The sequence below is a fragment of the Meles meles genome, chromosome 6 (assembly GCF_922984935.1).
Source record: "Meles meles chromosome 6, mMelMel3.1 paternal haplotype, whole genome shotgun sequence".
Lineage (NCBI taxonomy): Eukaryota > Metazoa > Chordata > Mammalia > Carnivora > Mustelidae > Meles > Meles meles.
The window spans coordinates 108,399,631-108,422,257 of NC_060071.1; the positions used below are offsets into that span (position 1 = coordinate 108,399,631).

At 40.2% G+C, this 22,627-nt stretch overlaps 1 protein-coding gene across 1 annotated transcript in view; it reads left to right on the forward strand.

Moving 5' to 3' along the window:
* TMEM260 (transmembrane protein 260) overlaps positions 1-22,388 on the forward strand; it is a 66,565-nt gene extending 44,177 nt beyond the window's left edge. Inside the window, exons 10-16 of the mRNA XM_046009196.1 lie at positions 314-483; positions 2,910-3,081; positions 6,968-7,116; positions 14,372-14,548; positions 16,040-16,093; positions 18,031-18,121; positions 21,430-22,388. Of these exons, the coding sequence (XP_045865152.1) occupies positions 314-483; positions 2,910-3,081; positions 6,968-7,116; positions 14,372-14,548; positions 16,040-16,093; positions 18,031-18,121; positions 21,430-21,684 (1,068 nt within the window). The 3' untranslated portion in view covers positions 21,685-22,388. The remainder of the gene's footprint in view (positions 1-313; positions 484-2,909; positions 3,082-6,967; positions 7,117-14,371; positions 14,549-16,039; positions 16,094-18,030; positions 18,122-21,429) is intronic.
* Positions 22,389-22,627: the final 239 nt, after the last annotated feature.

Consider the following 22,627-nt stretch of genomic DNA (forward strand, 5'->3'; position numbering starts at 1 on the left):
AGCAAAAAAAAAAAAAAAAGCCTTTCTCCACCTCCTCCACTTCTCAAGTGCCAGGAGTTCAAGGTGCACACCATAGAATTGAAACAAATATGTGGATCCAAAAAAGGGAGCTTCACGTGTCCAACGGGAAAGGAGAAATGCTTGAAAATTGGAAAATAAAGCGACAAGGAGTTGCACTTGGGGAAGTCCACGAACAAGACCCGAGTGACCGTGGTACATAGCTCGGGGTACATAGTGTATTTGTTAAATCCACAATACCTGACCGATTGTTGTAACCAGTCAGCCGGATGTCCTGTCTGCACGTCTCTGACAGGTGGAGAGGTTCTGGATGCAGAGCAACGCGGTGGTGGCCGTCCTAGCGGGCCTGGGTTTGGCGGCGTTGGCTTCCGAGAGTAACCGAGTACTGAACGTCAGGGGGCTTCAGTGTCTGGAGTGGCTTTCAGCAGCTCTTTTTATAATTTACCAAATATATTCTAATTTCAGGTAACACATGCTTATTTTTATGGAAGGAGCACTCAAGCAAGAGACACATAGATATTTAGAGTCTTGGGCTTTATTTCCATTTAACCTCCTCTAGTTTTCAGAGTGAGACAGCTGAGGCTAGAAGTAGTGCTTCGTAAACTTTTGAACAGAATCTCAGCATGCATGCTGTGTGGTTTCAGGGCATTGCAAACAAGGGCTTGGGTGGGACATGTAAACTAGTCGTACAATCTAGGAACCCTAGAGATACTTGGTAGGATCTGGAGGATATAATAAAAGTCCATGATCTAAAATACCACTTAGATGGAGAGTAAAGACATTTGGGCCTTTTTTATGTCCTAAAATAACTCCCTTTTATGCTTCGAAGATTTCATCTTTTGAGTAACACCTGGTCCTTATCTAGTGCATTCCGTAGGAGTGAATGTTAATTATTTTGAAATAAAGTTCTAAAAGTTTCTTAGCTCTTAGGCATTCAGATAGATAGATAGATAGATAGATAGATTCAAAATCTGTTGAATAACATTGCCAGTGAAAATCTCAGTCTGGTATAAAACATGTCCAAATTTTAGATCAAAGTTCCTTCATTTCCAGCAGTATTTGAGTAAACATTACAACAGTGTAGATGCCACTGGAGTTTCATTGTAGTGAGATTTGATTGGCATCTTATTTATTTCTTTCTTTATTAAAAAGATTTTATTTATTTATTTGACAGACAGAGATCACAAGTAGGCAGAGAGGCAGGCAGAGAGACAGAGGAGGAAGCAGGCTCCCTGCTGAGCAGAGAGTCAGATGCCGGTTCCATCCCAGGACCCTGGGATCATGACCTGAGCCGAAGGCAGAGAATTTAACCCACTGAGCCACCCAGGTGCCCCTTGATTGGTATTTTAAAAGGTTCAGTTTCCCCCTCCTTTTTTTTTTTTTTTTTTTTAGATTTATTTATTTATTTATTTGAGGGAGAGGGAAAGAAAGCACAAGCAAGAGGAGGGGCAGAGGGAGAAGGAGAGAGAAAATTCCAAGCAGACTCTGCTCTCAATGGGGAACCTGATGCAGGGGCTTGATCTCATGGCCCTGAGATCATGACCTGAGCAGAAACCAAGATTCAGATACTTAACCTACTGAGCCACCTAGGGTCTTGAATTTCCCCTTTCAACTTAACTTCAAAAACTGGTGTTCTTTATAATACCAGGGTAGAGCCAGTGTTAGGACGCCTGCATCACTAGGAGGTCTGGTAGAGAGGGGATGTGTGTCCCAGATACAACTCCATAGCTTGCTCAGCAAGGGCTTATAAAGCCCTCTGTGTTTCCCAAGTTTGTTTTGTCCCAGTCTTTCCCTGACTTGAGTCTTTAGGGCAACCCAGGTTCAACACCAGGGCTACTAGCACAGGCTAGGCAGTTTTATTTGTTTTAATTCTTGCATTTGTCCCAGGGGTATGAAATAGATAGCAACTTTGCTAGGGGGCAAAATGGGAACCATCATCCTGCAAAGTAGGGAATCACAGTGGGGAGCGGTTGCATCAACTACAAAGGCAAGGGTGAATATTTTGTTTCTAGCAGTGTTCATTTGCTACGTGATGCTAGCCCAGTGATTTAACTTTAGGCCGTGTTTCTTAGAACCATTACATGTGACAGACCTGATAATAACAGGAAGAACAATGCTTGTTCCATTTTTTTGATGCTTTTGCTCTCTGGTAGTCTTTTTCTTTTTTCATGGGAAGCCCTCAGAATCCACGCCAGTTCTCTTTGAAGTTACAAAGTCCACTCTATCATTGAAAGGAGTTATACTGCTGTTGTTAGCAGTAGCAAAAAATGCCTGGAGAACAGTAAACAATTCAACCAACTATTCCTTCCCTTCCTTCTCATTGGACTTATTCCCAAATGATTTTTCTGTCTAGAAGGGAGAGAGGACCACAGGGAGCCTGTGGCTTGGGGAAGTGATGGAAATGATCAAGTTTGCATGCAAGAGAGTTAAACCAACGCTACACAAAGTTATGCTGGAAACTGCCAGATTTCCTTTTGCATTTCTGAAAATTTCTTTGATCTAACTGGAATTGACTTGAAATTACCTTAATTCCAAGTGAAATCAGAAGCCTTACTTCTTTTTAGTGAAATTAGATGTCTTTTTAGGGAAAAAAGGACTTATTCTTGGGCACTAACCAATTCCCTTTTTATAGAAATGATTATAAATTCCAGAAGTAAAGCAGTATACTAATTTTTATTTGGTTGCACAGTTAGTTCCTTCTCTTTTTCTTTCAGATGATAGCATTCTTTTTTCAAATATATGCATCTTCTTTGAAGATACAAATTAGACTACTTTGAAACACTACACGTAGAGTGTGTGATGGGAAAGGAATGTGGCAGGAAATAAACCCACTCTTGTTAAAACTGTAGCAGTATGTTGCTATTTTAATGTTTCATTTTCCTTTTATTTAGCATTTGTGACCAAAGGACCAACTACGTGATTGATAAATTTGCAAAGAACCTTCTAGCCTCTATGCCTCGTGATGCAATTATCTTACTCCGAGGAGATTTGCCAGGGAATTCTCTCCGTTACATGCATTATTGTGAGGGACTGAGACCAGATATTTCACTAGTAGATCAGGAAGTAAGTATATAAAGAATATACTTAGAATATAGTAACAGTAATCACTTTAAAACAAGTATTTTTTAAACTAATTTTTAATGGTAGATGGGTATAGTTTTCACTATACCCATTACTCTTAGGTAGAATATATATCATGTTCTTTTGTTTACTTTAACTAATAGTATAAGCCATATGAATTGCTTCCATGTCATCTAAACTGAATGTTTTAAGAATTGGTATTTTTTGTGTTAGAATCAAATAGTAATTAGATCTCTAGTTCACATGACAAACCATGAAAGTACTGTATTGTAAAATTATTTTTATTTTTTTCCATTTTATTTTTATTTCTTTTCAGTGTTCCAGCATTCATTGTTTATGCACCACACCCAGTGCTCCATGCAATACGTGCCCTCCATAGTACCCACCACCAGGCTCACCCAGCCCCCAACCCCTTCCCCTCCAAAACCCTCAGTTTGTCTCTCAAGAGTCCACAGTCTCTCTTGGTTCATCTCCCCCTCCATTTTACCCCAATTCACTTCTCCTCTCCTTCTCCCAATGTCCTCTGTGTTATTCCTTATGCTCCACAAGTAAATGAAACCATATGATAATTGACTCTCTCTGTTTGACTCATTTCACTCAGCATAATCTCTTCCAGTCCCATCCATGTTGATACAAAAGTTGGGTATTCATCCTTTGTGATGGAGGCATAATACTCCATTGTATATATGGACCATATCTACTTTATCCATTCATCTGTTGAAGGGCATCCTGGTTCTTTCCACAGTAAATTTATTTTTAAATAGTTCTTTGATTGGGACAACTGGGTGGCTCAGTTGTTGGGTGTCTGCCTTCAGCTTGGGTCATGATCCCAAGGTCCTGAGATCAAGCCCCGCCTCCCTCTCCCACTCCCCCTGCTTGTGTTCTCTCTCTAGCTGTCTCTCTCTTTGTCAAATAAATAAATAAAATTTAAAAAAAAATAGTTCTTTGACATTCAGACAACCCAGCCATTCAAATTAACACTGCCTGCTGGTCCCAGGATTAAAATACATTAGGTTGAATATAAAATAAGTTATACTGCAGGGATGCCTGGGTGGCTCAGTGAGTTAAGCCACTGCCTTTGGCTCAGGTCATGATCCCAGGGTCCTGGGATCGAGTCCCACATGGGCTCCTTGCTCGGCAGAGAGCCTGTTTCTCTCTCCGCCTCTGCCTGCCTCTCCTCCTGCTTGTGTGCTCTCTCTCTCTCTCTCCCCTTCTCTCTGACAAATAAATAAATAGAATATTTTAAAAAATAAAATAAAATAAGTTATACTGCAGATGAGTAAACATTTCACTCAAAATAGAAATTATTAACCACAGTTCTGCTATAGGATTTGTGTGTAAACTTTTGGCCTTATGACAAAAATATGTTTATAGAGGGCTTGTGAAGATTTCCAGGTTTATTAGAACAGCCTTCTGTAACTGAAGAAATGTATTTAAGCTTTATATAAGATTTATAATTTAAACTGTAAATACCTAAAAGGGAACAAATCTATCTCTGGTGTTTTTAGACCAGTCAACAGGGAAAGAGAAATTCCTCATCTTGATACTAATCTTAATATTATGATTAGTTTGATTGAGCAAATTATTAGGCACAATATTTAATAAATTTTAGTGAATGGATGAATAATTTGAACTTTTTGAAGAAAACTATATAAACAGATTTGCAAATATAGGGAAATTTGCACATTACACATTTTTATAAGCAGTTTGCATTTATGTCATCTACACGAGTTGATTAATTTGATCTTCAGTATAGATTCTGACAAAAGCTAGGCTATTAGTTCATAATATGGTATCCCACCATGATTTTAAGTACTTAAAATCAGGATGGCAGCAACCATCGTTGAGAAGCATGGATTTCAAAGTTAATTAGACCTAAATTCAAGTCCTCATTCTGTCACTTCCAGGATGTGTGACACAGGGCTAATGATTTTTTTCCTCTCAGAGCTTCTGTTTCCTGATCTATAAAATGGAAATGATCATCATATAAGTTAGGATGCTTTTGAATGCAAGAAACAAAATACCTGAGAGTAGCTTAAACTATGGAATTTTTAATCTCACATAAGAAGTAGTCTGAAGATAGGAGGTTTTAGGAGGAATAATATAAGCAGTTCAGTGATGTCAGCATACTGGGGCCACTTTTCTCCATCCATCTTGAACCGATGAGTGCCCGGTTCCAAGCATCACATCCTAAAATGGAGCAAAGTGCCTCTCCCCTACTCTCCCCTCCACTCCCTTCCTCTCCCTCTCTATCCTTCTCTCTCTCTCCCCGCACCTTCCTCTCTCTCTGCTGAGAGTAACCTGAGAATAACATGTGCCCCAGAGGCCCCTAGCAGACCTCCTCTCGGGTCCCCCTAACCAGTAGTGGGTCATATGCCCATTCCTAAACTACTCTCTAGCAAAGGAGAAAGACTAGACCCAAGCATTTAGCTTCCCTGGATAACTTGATCCAAGTCAGGATTGTGTGAGGGAGAAGAGGGTTTTAGCTGTTGAGTGGGCAATCAGCGGTGTCTAATGTAATTATTCTCACACAATAAGGTTGCCTTGAGAACTATTGAGGTCATAGCGTGTAGAAGGTGTAGAATTAATGTTAGTATCCCCAAGAACTGAAACTGTTGGGTAATAAAATCTAATTCAATAAATATATTTTGAGTTTTTATAAAATACACCTAGATTAAAAAGTAATTTGTCATTTCTAGTTAACTTACTTGTATAAAGCAAGTAAAACATAAACATAGTTGTTCAAAAGAGGATATCTAAACTATAACAAAGCTTTGAAAGTGTAAATAGGAGTCTTTTCTTTAAAAAAAGTAAATCTGTACATATAAAAGTATAGATAAGTATAGAATTTTTTTAAAAAGTGATTTTTCCTAGTATCAGTGATTTATTTCAATCAAAAGAACAAGTCACCTGGGTGGCTCAGTCGGTGAAGTATCTGCCTTCTGCTCAGGTCATGATCCCAGGGTCCTGGGATCGAGCCCTGTGTCGGGCTCCCTGCTCAGGGGGAAGCCTTCTTCGCCTTCTTCTCCCTCTCCCACTCCCCTTGCTTGTGTTCCCTCTCTCGCTGTATCTCTCTCTGTCAACTAAATAAATAAAATCTTAAAAAAAAAAAAAAAAGAACATGTGATGATATGTAGTTAATTTGGATGTACTAGTAAAGTCATAATTTAGCCAAAAGGGGTTTTGTCTTTGAGGTCTAGATGATCATGCATTGAGCTTCTCAAGGGCAGGGATTTTATCTTCTTCACTATAGGTGAGCAATACTTGTTTCTTGAGTACATGCGTGAACGAAAGAATAATGACACATCTCTGTATCTCTGGCCTGGCCACCCTAAACATTTCATTTCAGCAAACAGAATTTGAGAACCAGTCAGTGCCAGGCCCCGTGCTAGGTGCAGAGACACAGAGCTGAAGACATAGTCCCTTCCCTCTAGAAGCTCACAGGTGAGCGGGGAGTAGGGTCAGAGCTGTGACAGAGGTAGGTGCAAAGTGCTGTAGGAACAATCATTCTGCTGTGGAACCTGGGGGTGGGGGGTGTATCACAGAGGAAGTGGTACTTGAGCTTGGCCTGAAAGTTGGGTACACATCCTCTAGCTAGGAGAATGGGGTAAGATCATTCTGGGTAGTCCGTCAGATGCACGGAGGTGAGATCAAACCGGGTGCTTATGTTACCAATAATAGTCACAGCTTAAGAAATGAAATCCAAGGTTTAAGTCATTAGAGGAGAAGTCAGTGCCACATATGTGAGTTGTGATATTAATGTTTAATGAGTATATCCATATCTTCGAACTTCTCCATTATACTTTATAAACTTCTTTTTTAACAAGTATATCAAAAATAATGACATCATTTGTTATTTTTCTGATAGATGATGACTTATGAGTGGTATTTACCCAAGATGGCGAAGCATTTACCAGGTGTCAACTTTCCTGGAGACCGGTGGAATCCTGTGGAAGGAATATTACCTAGTGGAATGGTCACATTTAATCTTTATCATTTTCTTGAAATAAATAAACAGTAAGCATTCTTTTCATATAATAGCTTTTCTTAAATCTTAAGCTTTTCTAAAATTGTTTATGTAGCAGCTGTGCCTCATCCAAAAGACCAATTTTCTACACTTATTTTCCTGTCACCGGTGAGATTAGCTTTGTAATTAAATTGAATATCTGTGCATAAATGAGGCCAGGCAGAAATAAATGTTATTGTTCTGGGTAAAGGAAAAATAAAGACAGATTACCAAGAATAGCAAATAAGATCTTAGTACAATTCAGAGAAATTGGAGATGTGCCTGTCTACTTGAAATCATTGCAGGTGGATCGTAAGCAATTATAGCTTCTCCCAATCAACACTGTGGCCCCCTTTTAAGTGTAAAGCAAATGTTTTCCAGGAATAATCACTATATAAAAATAGCCTAAGGATTTTTTTTTATAAAGGATAAGGCATTTTTGTAAATAAGAAAAACACCTACAGTTATTCTGGCTGAGATAACATATGAGAATTGTGAATTCTATACTTAAGAATATAAAATTATTCATAGTTAAGGTCGAGAATGAATAACTCCTTCAGTGGTACAATGTTGAACATTTTTCCTATCCACAAAGTGCTTGGGATTGTCCAAGGTGTGAAGAAGACTTGTTGGGTAGTTTCTGTTCTCTTATCAAAGGAACTTGAGAAATTCTCTCTAAATTCCCAAGTTAAATTATCCCTTACAAAGAATATGATATGTGATGTTCAGAGCCTGAGTTTACTGTGGCTCATGAAGCAGTAAGTAATTGGTATCAATGTGTTACGAGAGTAACATTTAATTGTTCTATTTGGGAATGAAATACCAAGAGCCATTAACACCCGTAAAGATGAATTTTGGGGGATGAATTTTATTTAATGCGACCCCACAAACTTTTATTGAATCTGCTATGTTCCAGCTCATGTTAGGCATTGGCAGTAAAGTGAGATGAGTTCCAGATTCAGAGAGACCACAGTCTAGTTGCATCTATACCTGGGTATGCCTGTAACTATCTGTAATATAATGGGGTACACTCTACACCAGCCAGGCTTTGTGTTTACTGAATGGGTGATTTAACTGGGAGATGGATGACGAAGCAATTAATTTTGCCTGGCAGCACTCCTTCCGCATTTACTTAATAAGCACTGAGTGGCCAAGATGCCCCAACAACTGTACAAGCTACGGACGCTTGGGCACGGCCCCTGCTCTTGCGGTATTTCAGGGAGGGTTTGGGGCCGTGCGTGACGTCTGAAGCAGATAAGTTACACTGTCATCTGGGAAGCATGGTAGTGTTGGTATGGACAAAATGTTGGGGACTTAAAGACAAGCTAGGAGTTTGCCAAGCAGGCAGGAGAAGGCTGATTCAAGGGAAGTGCTTGTGTGAAGTCCTGGAAAGGGCTGGCTGAGCTCTAGGGAAACTGGGCGTGGCCCACTAAGTGTGGAGCACAGGGCTTAGACGGCTAGGTGAAGGCACGAGTGCGGAGGGAGGGTGGGGCCCAGATGGACGAGGGCGTTATCCCATAGCCTGGATGAGGCCTGGCCTTGTTATGGAAATGCTGTATGCTCCTTAGAAACTCTAAAAAATACAGACAGAGAAGTATAAAGAGCAGTAACCTCTGTTTTAAGACAGATGTCATAGTCTTAACATCTTGGTAAACTTTATGGAATTCGATTCAGCTTTACCATCAATTTTGTGCTCACACAAACACGTACCATTCTCACACAGTCATACTGTACTAGCTGGGATCATATTTAGTTGCCTGTTCAGTTTCTTTTCAGCTGGTATCATGTCAGACACATTTCCCCATGTACTCTGAAAAATGCCTTTATTACTGTCATTTCTTGACTGTTTAATATTCTTATAAAGATGCACGATGATTTAAAAAATATTCTGTTTTTGGACACTTTTGTTGTTTCTGGACTTTGGCTATTATAATATAACATGGTGATGAACTTTCTGGGCCATCAATTTTTGTTAATATTTTTGACTAACCAGGACCTCATGATTAATGTTGCATATTGGTAACATCTTAAAATAAATATCATTGTTCATTATAGAATAAGAAATTATTTTTTACGGGCGCCTGGGTGGCTCAGTTGGCTGGGCAGCTGCCTTCAGCTCAGGTCATGATCCTAGAGTCCCGGGATCAGGTTCCACATCGGGCTCCCAGCTCCATGGGGAGTCTGCTTCTTCCCTCTGACCTTCACCTCTCTCCTGCTCTCTCTCAAATAAATGAATAAAATCTTTAAGAAAAAAAATTATTTTTTAAACTAGAAAAAATGGTTCTATCACTCAAATACAAATAAATCAAAAATGCATATTTTCTACAAAGTTGAAAGCATAATGCAGAAGAATCCTTTTTTTAATAAATATCATAAAACCATTTTTAATGCTTTTTACACACTGAATATTTTTAGTAGGTACATGTACTATATTTTAATAATAGAGGAATGGAACTATTAGTAGATATTTAACATGGCCTAATTTTTAACTGTGGTAAAATTATAGACTATATTAAATGACTGTGTGTATAGTTTTTCTTTGGAGGGGGTGGAAGTTTGAATTTTTAGGATAGATTCTCAGAAGTGAAATTACTAAGTCAGAGGACGTGAGTAATTGAGAGGCACTTGACAGAGACTTTTTCCTGCAAGCACTGAGCCATCAGTATCATATGAAAGCTCTCTAAATGGGTACTTTTTACAAGGAAGGAAGCTAATATTAACATTTACTATTTTATTTTATTTTAACATGCAGTAAAATTTTTTTTTTTTTTTGACGTAGAGTTCTATGAATTTCAACACTTGTGTACACTTGTGTAAACACCCACAATAATCAGGATACAGAACAGAACCATGACCTCAGAAATTCCCTTGTGCTGCTCCTGTGTGGTCACACTGTCCCCAGGGCCTTCACTCCCACCACCATTGGCCTGTTCTCCATTGCTGTCATTATACCTTTTCCAGAATGTCATGAATGGATTCATGAAGTATGTAACTTTTGAACGCTGGCATATCACACTTAGCATAATGCCTTTGACATCCATCCAAGTTGTGTGTACCGATAGTCTGTTTTTTGTCGTTGCTGAGTAGTGTTCCACTGTAGAAGTATACCACAGTGTCTTTATCCATTCACTTGTTGAAAGGCATTTGGTCTGTTTGCAGTTTGGGAATAGAGCTGCTATAAACATTCATGGACAGGTTTGTGTGCGAATGTGGATGGGATTATTGGATTGTTTCTCTAACTATTGAGCTTTTTTTTTTTAAAGATTTTTATTTATTTATTTGACAGATAGAGATCACAAGTAGGGAGAGAGGCAGGCAGAGAGAGAGAGAGAGGAGGAAGCAGGCTCCCTGCCAAGCAGAGAACCCGATGCGGGGCTCGATCCCAGGACCCTGGGATCATGACCTGAGCCGAAGGCAGAGGCTTTAACCCACTGAGCCACCCAGGCGCCCCTCTAACTATTGAGCTTTAAGAGTTCTTTATGTATTCTAGGTATAAATCCTTTGTCAAATAATATGATTCATACAGTTTGTAGCTTGACTTTTTATTCTCTTCGAGGTGTCTTTTGCAGATAAAAGTTTTTTATTTCAAAGAAATCCAATTATCGTTTTTTTCTTTTACAGATCATACTTTTCTCTTTTTTTGGATCATGCTTTTTGGTGTCACATCTAAGAACTCGTTGCCTAATGCTGGGTCACAAAGATTTTCTCATGTTTTCTTCTAGGAGTTTAATAGTTTTATTTTACATTTCAGATCAATGATCTACTTTGAGTTACTTCTCATAAGGGGGGCAGGGAATTGAGACAGGGTTCTTGGGGGTTTTATATTGTTACTTCTTTTTGGCATATAAATGTCAGATTGTCCTCATATTTGCTGAAAATGCCATTGAATTGCATTTACATCTTCTCTGTTTTTACAAAAAAAGAATTCTTCTGGGTTTTTTTTTTTTTTGGTTTTAATTTGACTAGTGTTTTCATAGTATATTTTTTATCCTTTTTTTTTTTAACCACCTATATCATATTTGAAATGGGGTTCTTGTAGATAGCATTTATTCAGGTCTTGTTTTATTTATCCATTCTGACAATGTCTGTCATTTCATTGGGGCATTTAGACCATTTGCCCTTAGTGCAAATATTGACATATTTAGATGTCTGTCTACTATTTTATGATTTGCTCTCAGTTCTCTCTGGTTTTTAGTCCACTGCTTCCCCTTTCCTGCCTTATTTTTGGGAAATTTGATTTTTTCTAGTACTCTATTTTGAATTATTTTTTGAGATTTTTAGTGTGTCTTTTGGTAGATTTTTTTTTTAGCAGTTGATCTTGGGAATCGTGGTATATGTACTGAACTCTTCAGTCTACTCAGATTAATATTTTGCTACTTCAAGTGGAATATAGAAAATTTAGTGCCATTTAAGTCCCTTTAACCTCCCCACTTTTGGTTATGTTGTCAGGTATCTTATATCAGACCCATGATAATTTTTGTTTTCAGCTGTCATATGTACATTTTCAAATTTAAAAGAAAAAATAGTCCAAGATATTTTTGCAGATATTTACCAGATATGTTGCCTTTCTTTCGATTCTGATTGTCCAGTTGCCCTTTTGTATCATTTCTCTTTCATCAGAAGATATTCCTGTAGCTTTTCTTTTAGGGCAAGATGGTTAGCAGTGAATTCTCTTAGTTTTCCTTTATCTGAAAATGTCTTTACTTCTTCCTCATTTTTGAAGAATTCTGGATATGAAGTTCTGAGTTGTTAGTGGGGGGGAGGGTTGGTCCCCCCCTCCCACCAGCACTTCAGAAATGTTATTTTGCATTCTTTTGACCTACATGCTTTCTATTTGAGAAACCCACAGTCATTCAAATTGTTGTTCTCTGTGCAATGTGTTGTTTTTCTCTGGCTGCTTTGAAGATTATTTGTCTTCAGTTTTTAGTGGTTTGATTATGGTCTGTTGGCATGGATTTGAGTCTAATCTGTTTGGGGTTCACTGAGCTTCTGAAGAAGCTCTATAAGAGGGTGTCTTTCACAAAATTTGAGAGCTTTTTAGACATTATTTCTTTACTTTTTATGCTTTACATTTTTTCTCTTCTCCATCTGGGATTCTGATGATATGAACATCAGACCACAGATACCTGAGACTGTACTTTTTTTTTTTAATCTTATTGCACTTAAATTGTATTATTTCTCTTGATCTGTCTTCAAGTGCCCTACCTGCCAGTTCTCACTTTCTCTCTCTTTTTCTCTCTTTCTTATCCTCTCTCTCTCTCCAGACAACATTAAGCCCATCTGGTGAATTTTTAATTTACATCATTGTATTTTTCAGGTCTGTAATTTCCATTTGGTTCCATTTCATATCTTCTATTTCTTTGTTGAGATTTTCTGTTTTTCTGTTCATTTCAAGAGTACTTGCCTTGTTGGTGCATGCTCCTAACAGGTGTTTTAAAGGCTTTGTCTGACAATTCTAATATCTGTGTCATCTTGGAAATGACATCTATTGATTGCATTTTCCGATGTGAGTTGAGATTTTCCTGGTTCTTCGTATGCTAAATAATTTGGGGTTGTATCCTAGACATTTTGAATATTTGGGCCTTACTTAAATCCTAAAGAGAATGTTGATTTTGTTTGTTTAGCAGGCCGGCAGGTAAATCTCAGGCTGCAAGTTCTGACTTGCCTTCTGAGGCCTATAGTTCCAGTGTTGGTTCTGTTTTCAATGCATTTGTAGGGCTATCTAAATCAGTCCCTGTGTTTGCTGTCCATTACCCAGTCTGGGACCTGATGGCCATCTGTCCAGTGGCTCATTTCTCAAAGTCTGTTAACAGTCAGGTCCACACATACTGAGCTCAGAGATAAGCCAGGAGATCATACACAACTTTACGGGATTACTATCTTGACCTCCCTCCTTTCCGTCTTCACCCTGGCCCTTCCCCTGCCTTGAATCCTTCTTTCCAGTTCTCTGGTCAGAAAACTGGGGCTTTAATTTCCCTCTTCTGCCATGCACTTTCTCTGACTATCTATGTCTGGGACCATCCTGCCAGAAGACACGGGGAGGTAAAGAGCAGTGAGGATTTGCTCCCAGCTCTTGCAACCACAGCTCCTCCGATTAGAGAGACATGTTCCTTTACCTCTAAACTTTGGGAACCAGAAGGGCAAAGATGGCAAACTCACTACAGGTTTGGTGGAACTTAGAATTCTGGTGTCTCCAAGTCCTCCAATTCCACACATTCTGTCCAAGAAGTCTAGTGTGCAGTGGGAGAGACAGGGGAGAGTGTACTTACTCCGTCTTCCCCAGAACCAGAACTCTTCTCATGTTCGAACATTGTATTTTGTATCAGTTACTTCATTTAATCTTAAATAGCTCTGAAAGGGTTATACCCATTTCACAGATGAGGAGACTAGACACAGGTAGTGAAGTAATGTTCTCCAAATCATAGGGGTCATAAATGGTGGGGAAAAGCCTAAAATCTATGCCAAAAGTATCTCATTTCAACGTTCATGAAGTTTTTCCACTTTCAAGTACTTTCTTCTAATATGCTTCCCCGCCCCTCACCGTACTTAGTAATAGCTACTCAGGTATACACCATGAATTGGAATAGAGCTATTCAGTTATAGTGAGTTTGACCCAAGCTTATTTAAACCATTTCTATTCCTGATTTTTGCAGGATTCAAAGCTCCTCAAACTTTATTCAGTTTAACTAATTTTATTTAGCAAATACTGTGAATTAGCTAAGCATTGTGCTATGTGTGACTCAGAGTTAATTTAGACTAGAGACACTATCCTCAGGTGCTTCTGGGCTACTCGGGGAGATCTGTGAATGCAAACAATAAGTACAATACAGCAATGATAAAAGAGACAAAAAATAAAGGGCAGTGGGCATTGAGGAAGGAAACATCTAAGAAGGGAAATAATGCAGCTGTATTTTTCCACCTGTAAAATGGAAAAAAAAAAAAGGTGTAAAAGTATCTGTTTACTGTGAGACAGGACCACAGAAATGGACAGTAACAATGTTTGTCCCCACGTGATTTCTTACAATGTTATGAACAAATCAATTTTATCGTTTATGTGTGTTAACTTACTCCCAGCTCCCCCAGACAGCTTTTTTACATTAATGTAAATTCTAAACAGCCCATATGGGAAAGATTTAAATAAACCAGTATGTTTACACATGGTTTTAACAATGGTTAAAGGAGTCAAAAATGACCTTTCGTAAATTATATTTATTAACATTTAGAACTTTGAGTTAAAATATATACATATTTTTCTGTTTTCAATAGAAAAAAAACGTTTGTTTGCATAGGAATTCATGAAGGTGACCCAACCTGGAAAAAGAACTATTCATTGTGGCCTTGGGGCTCTTGTGACAAATTAGTTCCTTCAGAGATTGTGTTCAACCCTGAGGAGTGGATTAAACTTACAAGAAATATCTATAACTGGACCGAAGAATACGGAAGGTATGAATGGCAGCTGTATTTTTCATCAGATCACAGCAGTTTTGTGTGCTTAAAAAACCTACTAAATATTGAGATGCCCATGCATATATTTTTTATTTTTTTAAATTAGTTCTTAATATTGTTATTTGCTGCCTGTGTGAATCCCAATAGAGAACATGTATTTCTTGTCCTCGTGTTTAAAGAACAATAGGGATATTGGAGGGCAAGCGGGGCTGTGGTTGAGTGGGCTCCCCGACAGTTTGGGGCACAGCATCTTCCACTTCCAGCTCTCATGACGCCATCTGTCACTCTCTGTCTCACACCCTCAAAATGGAAGACATCCATTTTGAGGAGTAGAGCTTTGCAAAATACTCTGTGTTTCATGAGAGTTTGCACAATGCATGAATTTACCCTATTTGTCGTTCTTTAGGAACAGCATATAACTTCTCTCTGGGGGAAACTGGCCCTTGATGAGTAACTTGTTCTTCACAGTTGTTCGTCAATAGCCTCGTTATGTTTTTCTGGGGGATGATCAGTCTTCCTGTAAGCATCTCTACAGAGCTGACTCTCCCATGGAAATTGAGTCACCATCGATAGGAATGTGCCTCCCTTGCATATTTTTAAGTTATGAATTATTTAAAGATTTGATAACTATTGCTTATAATTCAAGAACAGGCAAGATGATATGAAAAATGCTACAAAGGGGTTTTGGATCCATTTATGAGCAATCAGACCACATTGCACCAACTGGAGGTGGATAAGTAGGTCTATATCAAAGCACTCAGAGACCATCGTGAGGAAAAGTTAGAAAATAATCTATTCTGGGGCGCCTGGCTGGCTCAGTCATTGGAGTGTATGACTCTTGATCCCAAGGTTGTGAATTTGAACCCCATGTTGGATATGGAACTCACTTTAAAAAAAAAAGAAAGAAAGAATATAACCTTCTCTGCAAACAGCTGGCCAAAGTACAAGTACCCAACACCACTTGTTATGTCCATTCCATCAGAAAAGACACATAATAAGAAAGTTTAATTAAGAGAAAGAAAAATTCAGCAGATGGTTTAGCAAGTGTCCAGTGAGCAGCATCCTGGCTCCAGCAATGATGGTAGCAAAGCCAGGAGTCCCTTCTCTCAGGCTTATCGCCCTGCTTCTCAGCTCTTTGATTCTTGGCTGCGTCCGAAGAGCGACCCAGGCCTCGCCCCATCCCTGTTGCCCAGCTAGCACTTCTTAAGGAACAGCTGGCTCTTCCATGCCTCCAGCCTCTTCCCACTAATCCTTAGTCTGCTCCCATGGGGCTCTAGGGCTCATTATGCAGATTAAGAACACATTTACCAAACTTTCAAATTCCTAGCGATCAGACTTTTCTAGGAGAAGTTTATTATTTCCATCCCTATCAGTACTTCAAGATCCAACCTATTTTATTTTCCCTGTGAGATTATAAAACAGGGATTACATGTCCATAGCAATAAATGTAGCCAGCAGAAAAATGTCACTGTTTTCTTGTAATTGCAGGTTTAATCCATCTTCTTGGGAATCTGTGGCCAACGAAGAGATGTGGCAAGCAAGGTGACTAGCCCGCACTTGTGTGTTTGCAGTCTGTTTGGGATTCAGTGGTGATAACAAAATAGCATTTGTGAGCATTTTGTTTGAGGCATGGTGCTGATCGCTGTACGTTCATAATCTCATTTTGCCCTCATAACAACCTATAAAGAGGTTGCTATTATCCCCATTTTACAAAAGGACAAACTGGAGGTTTTACAAGACAGAGGTTACTTGTCCAGAGCCAAATCGCTATATGTGATAGAGTCTGGAACTCACCTCTGCCTGACTCAAGAACTCTGGGCTGCTCTGAGGCTCTCCTGCCTCAACTAAACCGAAGTGTAATTGATTGAGGGGAAGTTGATAAGGCCCTGAATTCATGGGTAATGTGCTAATTATTTAAGCACTGACCTAGTACTTCCTAGAGGCCAGACACCATGCCGGGTTTGGAAGCTACATCTATGAATACAACACGGTTCTGACCCTCAAGGAGCTCACATTCCAGTGGAGCAGACGGACTTGTTGAATGCTGATATGCTGCTGTTCCTGCATGGAGCCCTTTGCGGGGACGTTCTGGATGCCACTGGTTCCTGTCGTTATTTTAAATATTCAGAATACCAGGGCGCCTGGGTGGTGCAGTCGATTAGGCATCTGACTCGTGGTTTCAGCAGGGTTGGTGATCTCAGGGTGGTGGGATTGAGCCCCAGGTGGGGTTCCACCCTCAGTAGGGAATCTGGCTCTCTCCCTCTCCCTCTGCCCCTCCCCACCACTCTCTCTCTCTCAGATAAGTAAATCTCTTAAGAAATAAATAAAATACTCAAGATATCTAACACTCACAGACTTTGGCCTAATACAGTATTAAAGTCCTCGGGGTGCCTGGGTGGCTCAGTGGTTAAGCCTCTGCCTTTGGCTCAGGTCATGGTCTCAGGGTCCTGGGATCGAGCCCTACATCGGACTCCCTGCTCAGCGGGGAGCCTATTCCCCCTCTCTCTCTGCCTGCCTCTCTGCCTACTTGTGATCTCTGTCTGTCAAATAAATAAATAAATAAAATCTTTTTTAAAAAGAAATTTTTAAAATATATTTAAAAAAATAAAGTCCTTAGTGGCATACCGACAGGGATATCAAGTACATGGGAAGCATTCCTTCAGCAAAGGAAGGGGGCCCTGTCTGAGCCAGAGACTGTCTTTGCACTGAGGATTGAGTTATGATATAAAGGATTTACATAAGTGTAAAGAGGTTTTTTTTTTTTTTAAAAAAGTCAAGAAATGGAGCTTCAAAATAGCAGTTACAAAAATAGCCATACTGCGGTTTAGGCAGCAGTGTTTTTGGAAGAAGTTGGAAGACAGTCTGTTTGCAAGTGATCAGCCTAGTTATAGGGACAAACACTTGCTTTGAAGAACTGATCAAAGATGCACCATATGTTTGCACAATGCTTCACTATGACTGAAGGTAGGAAAGCTGGGGAGGAAATCACATAAAAGAAGAAAGCAGGTCATGATCCAGGTAGTATTGACTTAATGGGTTTGCCAAAGACAGTTTGGATGAGACACATGGTCCGAGTCTGAGTGCCTTTGAAGAACAAATCACACATGGCATGAGCCATTGTGATGGGCACTTCAGGCCATGCTGACGAACTCAGTGCCCCTGTGCCCCTCTTCCCAGCTGCTCTCCCATGACAGTTATGTACATCTGGGGGAGAACCGATGTATAATCGTGATGAAGAATTTAAGCTTTTTCCTCAAAGTTTTGGCAAGCAGTTTGAATGCCGCGTGTTGGCAGCGGGGAAAGAAGTTGTTGGTGGTGGTTCTGAGGAAACTGTGACTATGAGAGAGGAAAAAGCATTCAGTAAAATGTTTGGTATATTCTCTATCAGTAGGAAGTCAGACAGATATAACTTTAAATGTGAAACTTAACAACATGGTTTTAATGAAAGTTCCTCTTCCTCCCCAAACCCTGACTCCCAGGATGAAAACACCGTTCTTCATCTTTAACCTGGCAGAAACTGCGAACATACCTTCAAGTGTGAAGGCTCAACTCTACACCCACGCGTATAACGTATGTTACACTTTTATATCCTTAAATATGTTTGGTAGGAAGGTGGTGGTGATTGGAATGGAGAGTTTTTAGTGAAGTCTTTACTTTGTCATGTCTAGTTTTATTTGATTTGTAAAGCAGTATAAATGGAAAACTACTCGTGTATCACAAATAATGTCCAAAGTAAATGGTGCAGTTGGCCTATGATACCCCATCCCCAAAGATGTCCGTGTCTTCATCTCCACAACCTGTGAATGGATGGATGGGCTTACATGACCGAGGGGACTTTGTACATGTGATTAAGGGTCTTGTGGTGGGAAGGTGATCCTGGGTCATCCAGGTAGACACAGTGTAATCACATGGCCCTTCTAAGGAGGCGAGAAGCCCTGAGACAGAAAAGGAGAGGTGATAATACAAGTGGAGGGCGGACGGAAAGATTCAAAGGCACTGGGTGGCTGGCCTGGAAGGTGGAGGAAGGAGCCACAAGTTGGGGAGGGCAGGTAGTCTCTGGAAACTACCAAGGGCAAAGAAATAGATTCTAGAGCTTGGAGAAAGAACACAGCCCTGCTGGTTTTGGAGAAAAACAAAACAAAACAAAACTTGATTTTATGATTTTAACTGCCAGAAGTGGAAGATAATACACACGTGTTGTTTTAAGCCACTGTGTTGGTGGTGATTTGTTACAACAGCAACAGGAAACACATAGGAAGCAATTTGAACAGGACCCAGCCCCCACCAGACAAGTTCTGACAGGTGGCCCTCCATGCAAGCGTCCTGCCCCTCGCTGCACTTGAAGCAATAGGTTTGTGGCTGGTTGGGACTATGTGAGAAAGATAAAGGGTCTTGGAGACTGGCTCTGTCCTGGGACTATGGCCCCAGGAGACCAAACTAGCCGTCGAGGGTGGGGGTCCTTGCTGGTGGGGAACAGGAGGACAGAACTCGCTGTTCCCCAGTCTTAATGAGTCCCTGCTTTTCTGCGATTCATAGCCCTGGGCTCTTGAGACGCCTTCAGAGACCGTCTCAGAGCCTGCTGTCTGGCAAACAGATGTCCTGGCAAGGGCCAGTGAGACCCAGGCCCTGGAGCCGTGTGTGTGAGCAGCCGAGGTGTCTGTGCTACCCCCGGGCTGCTATGAGGCTGCCCACCCAGCACCAGTTCGGTGCTTGGTCCAAATCGCACGGTGTCCCGTCAGCATGACTCGTTTGACTCCTAAATGTTGTGATCATGGGTTCATTGTTTATTTGTGTTCTCATTTACTCACAGAGCTTTTCTTGAGCGCCTAGCCTGTACCCAGTATTGTGGCAGAGATGACCAAGCATTGCCCCTGCTACCCAAGAGGTAGCAGCCTACAGAGGGAGACAAAAGATAGAGTCCTCAGTTACATTCAGTCTTGCAAGGGTCATGCAGGATTTACAGAGGAGCTGTGGGGACAGCAAGCTGTACATGTGTCCCCTGTCCTGGAGAGGGGCTGGTGAGGAAGGGAGGGGAGCCTTTGGAGGAGATGTCCCTGGAATGTCACCTTGAAAAGGTCAGAAGGAGCTGGCCAGACACACGGTGGGTCAGAGTAGTGAGAGGGTGGGTGAGGGAGGACAGTCCACAGGGACAGAGGCAGAACCCTCCGAGGCACCACTCAGGGACAGCAAGGGATAGATTACAGGAGACAACAAGCTGGAGTTCCATCTGGCAATAGCGAGGTCCAGGTTCAAGGCCAGCTCCACCATTAATTGCCAACTGTAAGCTCACCTTTCCAGGCCTTGATTTCTTCTAAAAATAGAAGTGGGCTTTAAGCTTTATCAATGAGCTCTCGTATCCTTCTCATGTCATACCCTGTTCATCTCTAATACCCTGTGATTGTGTGAAAAGAGGCTCATTGGGACAGTGCTCACTGAAGGGCTGGCCTCTGTTTTGAACTCCAGAACCTTGGTAGGACTTTGAGCACTCAGGAAGGTAAAGAACCTGCACAGTTCTGAGCATGTGCTCTGTGCCGGGCAGCGTGCCGTGCGCCTCACACGCATCCCTCCCTCTTTGGAGGGACAGTTGGGAAGAGAAGCAACAGTAGAGTCAACAGACCATGAGGAAAGGTAGAGAAACACTGAATATCTGACCAAGAGAATGGAAGAGTGGGAGGCTAGCTTCATAGCTATGATGTCCATGCAAGCTCAAGGTGACTGTTTCCTTTGTTCTGGAGGGAAAGAAGCAAAGGGGAAACTGCTTTAAAAGCCAGCTTAAAGACTAAAGCTTATTAAATACAAAAATGACACATCGAACATGAATTCTGAGATTTTTCCTGTGGATGCGATTTAAAAGTAGGTTAGGTAGGGGTGCATTTATCTGCCCTGGAGTGGAAGTTGGGGCAATAGCTAGTATATTGGGTCTCTTTCCACTGAATGATATGATGGATACAGTTCTAACGGCAGAAGCCCCATCCCTGGAGAAAGCATCATTCCTTGCTCCTTGTTCTGTGTGTTCACCGCATCTGTGGCCGACTTCGTGTTCCTGCAGATCCGACTCCCAACTTGCCAATCTTGCAGAAGGCTGTGGAATTTCCAAATAAGCAAGTCTAGTATTCCAATGCGCAGATTTGGGTCTACTTTATTTGTTAAATTTTAATGTTTCTCCCTGGAAAACTCAATATCAAAGGCTCAAACTCTGTCCAAATTCATATGATCTCTGATGTTGCAAAACAAAATTCCTGATTTCTGTGGGCAAAATTTTAACTGTCGAAATTGTAATTATAGGATGCCTTTAAGATTTTTGGTATCTCGCTCTAAGGATGTCTCTTAAATTCTCCTACGCCCAGCCTATTCAATGATGGATTTGTTGGAGCTGGTTTATTGTTGCCATTGTTACTACTGTTGTTTCTAATGAGAGAGAAATTTACGTGAAAAGGAGGGTCAAAATTTAAATTCCTTCCAGTCCTTTTTCTATGCAGTTTTCTAAAGAAAGCTATTTCTTTTCCTCCAACAGCTAAATTTAGAGTTTCAACCTTTCTGCCTGTTGAGTAAATAGCTTTCCATGAATTAGAGCTAAATCCCTTTCCCAGAACATCTTTCTGGAGGAAGAGCATTTTGTCCTGACACAGTGTGTCTTAGGTTCCTTCTGCAACATCCGAAAAACCCCAGAAGCAGTTTCAGATGAAGCACATTTGCCTCCTGCCACCATAATAATTACAGTCACATTCTTGCATTTTCTGCATGGCCTAGCAATGATTCGATTTTTACTATAGGCTGCTTGGATTTTTCCTCTTGTATGATTAATTCCTCTGTGTTTTCTGTGTTTTGAAAAAAGTCAAGGGATAACAATGGCATACCAACATCTTGCTGTTTTTCAGCTTTATAAGGAGATTGTCTCTTTACAAAAGGAACACCCAGTGAATTGGCACAAGAACTATGCCATCGCCTGTGAGCGGATGTTACGTCTTCAGGAAAGAGGTGTAGACCCCGAAGTCTTGTTATCGGAAACCATCAGACACTTCCGTCTCTACACTCAGAAAGCGCGGAATGATCCACAGCTGCCTGATCTTTTCGTTGCTCTAAAGCACCTAAGAAAAGAACTGCAAAGTCTGAGAAATAGGAAAAATGTCTAAGGCAGCAGGATGTGAAAAAGCTTCTCATCATTCAGCTTCCAGAATTCCAAAGTCCAAAAGTTTTTCCTCTAAGAAAAATAAAAATAAAAAAATTTTTTAAAAATTGAAGACAGTCATCTCCCAGATCTGGTACAACAGTACTGTTTAGTGGGGTGTTTGAATGACTGTGATGTGCTATGTATGCAAATTCTGTGTATCCCGTGTCAATTAGCATTTCAGAGAGAATCTTCCTGAAAACCTTCCTACTTCCTCAGTCTCTCCCTAATGACTTTGCTTGATTAGATGCTAGAAGCGAATGGGCTGTTTTCACTTACTTTAAATATCGATTGTGAGTCTTTTATTGGGATCAGTTTTGAAGATTGCTTATTGCTTATTGGGATCAGTTTTGAAGATTAAATTCATAAAATTTGTAATACCAGACCAAAGACACATTTTTTTGTTTCCCAAAAGCGATTTTTTTTTTTTAAAGAGCGAACTTTGCTCTGCTTCAAGTTAAAAATCCTTTTTTTCCCCGAGTAGCTATGGTTGTTACATAATCTCACACTTCAAGCTAAACACCAACCCAGTGAACATTCTGAAAAAAGTTGAGAGTTTTATTGTCTTTGACAATTCTCTGAAATGATTTAAAAATAAAGCTAATTTGTTTGCTTTCTTTCAGTTGCATAAAGTGGCAAATAAAAAGGATTTTGTATTTCCTTAGTTAATTTTATATTTATGTTTTACTTCTGTTTGGGCTCGTAAATCTGGGCCCAATAATTAGTAGGCTCCTGCTGCCAAAATGCAAAAAAAAAAAAAAAAAAAAAAAAAAAGAGAGAAAAAAGGCGGGGATCGGGGGGCGGGGGGGATGGGGAAGTGGTTCAATAAATTCATTTCTGTTACAAGCATCTTTTATACATATTACTAAAGAGAACATAGTAAGAAATGCAAATAATAGTTCTTTATT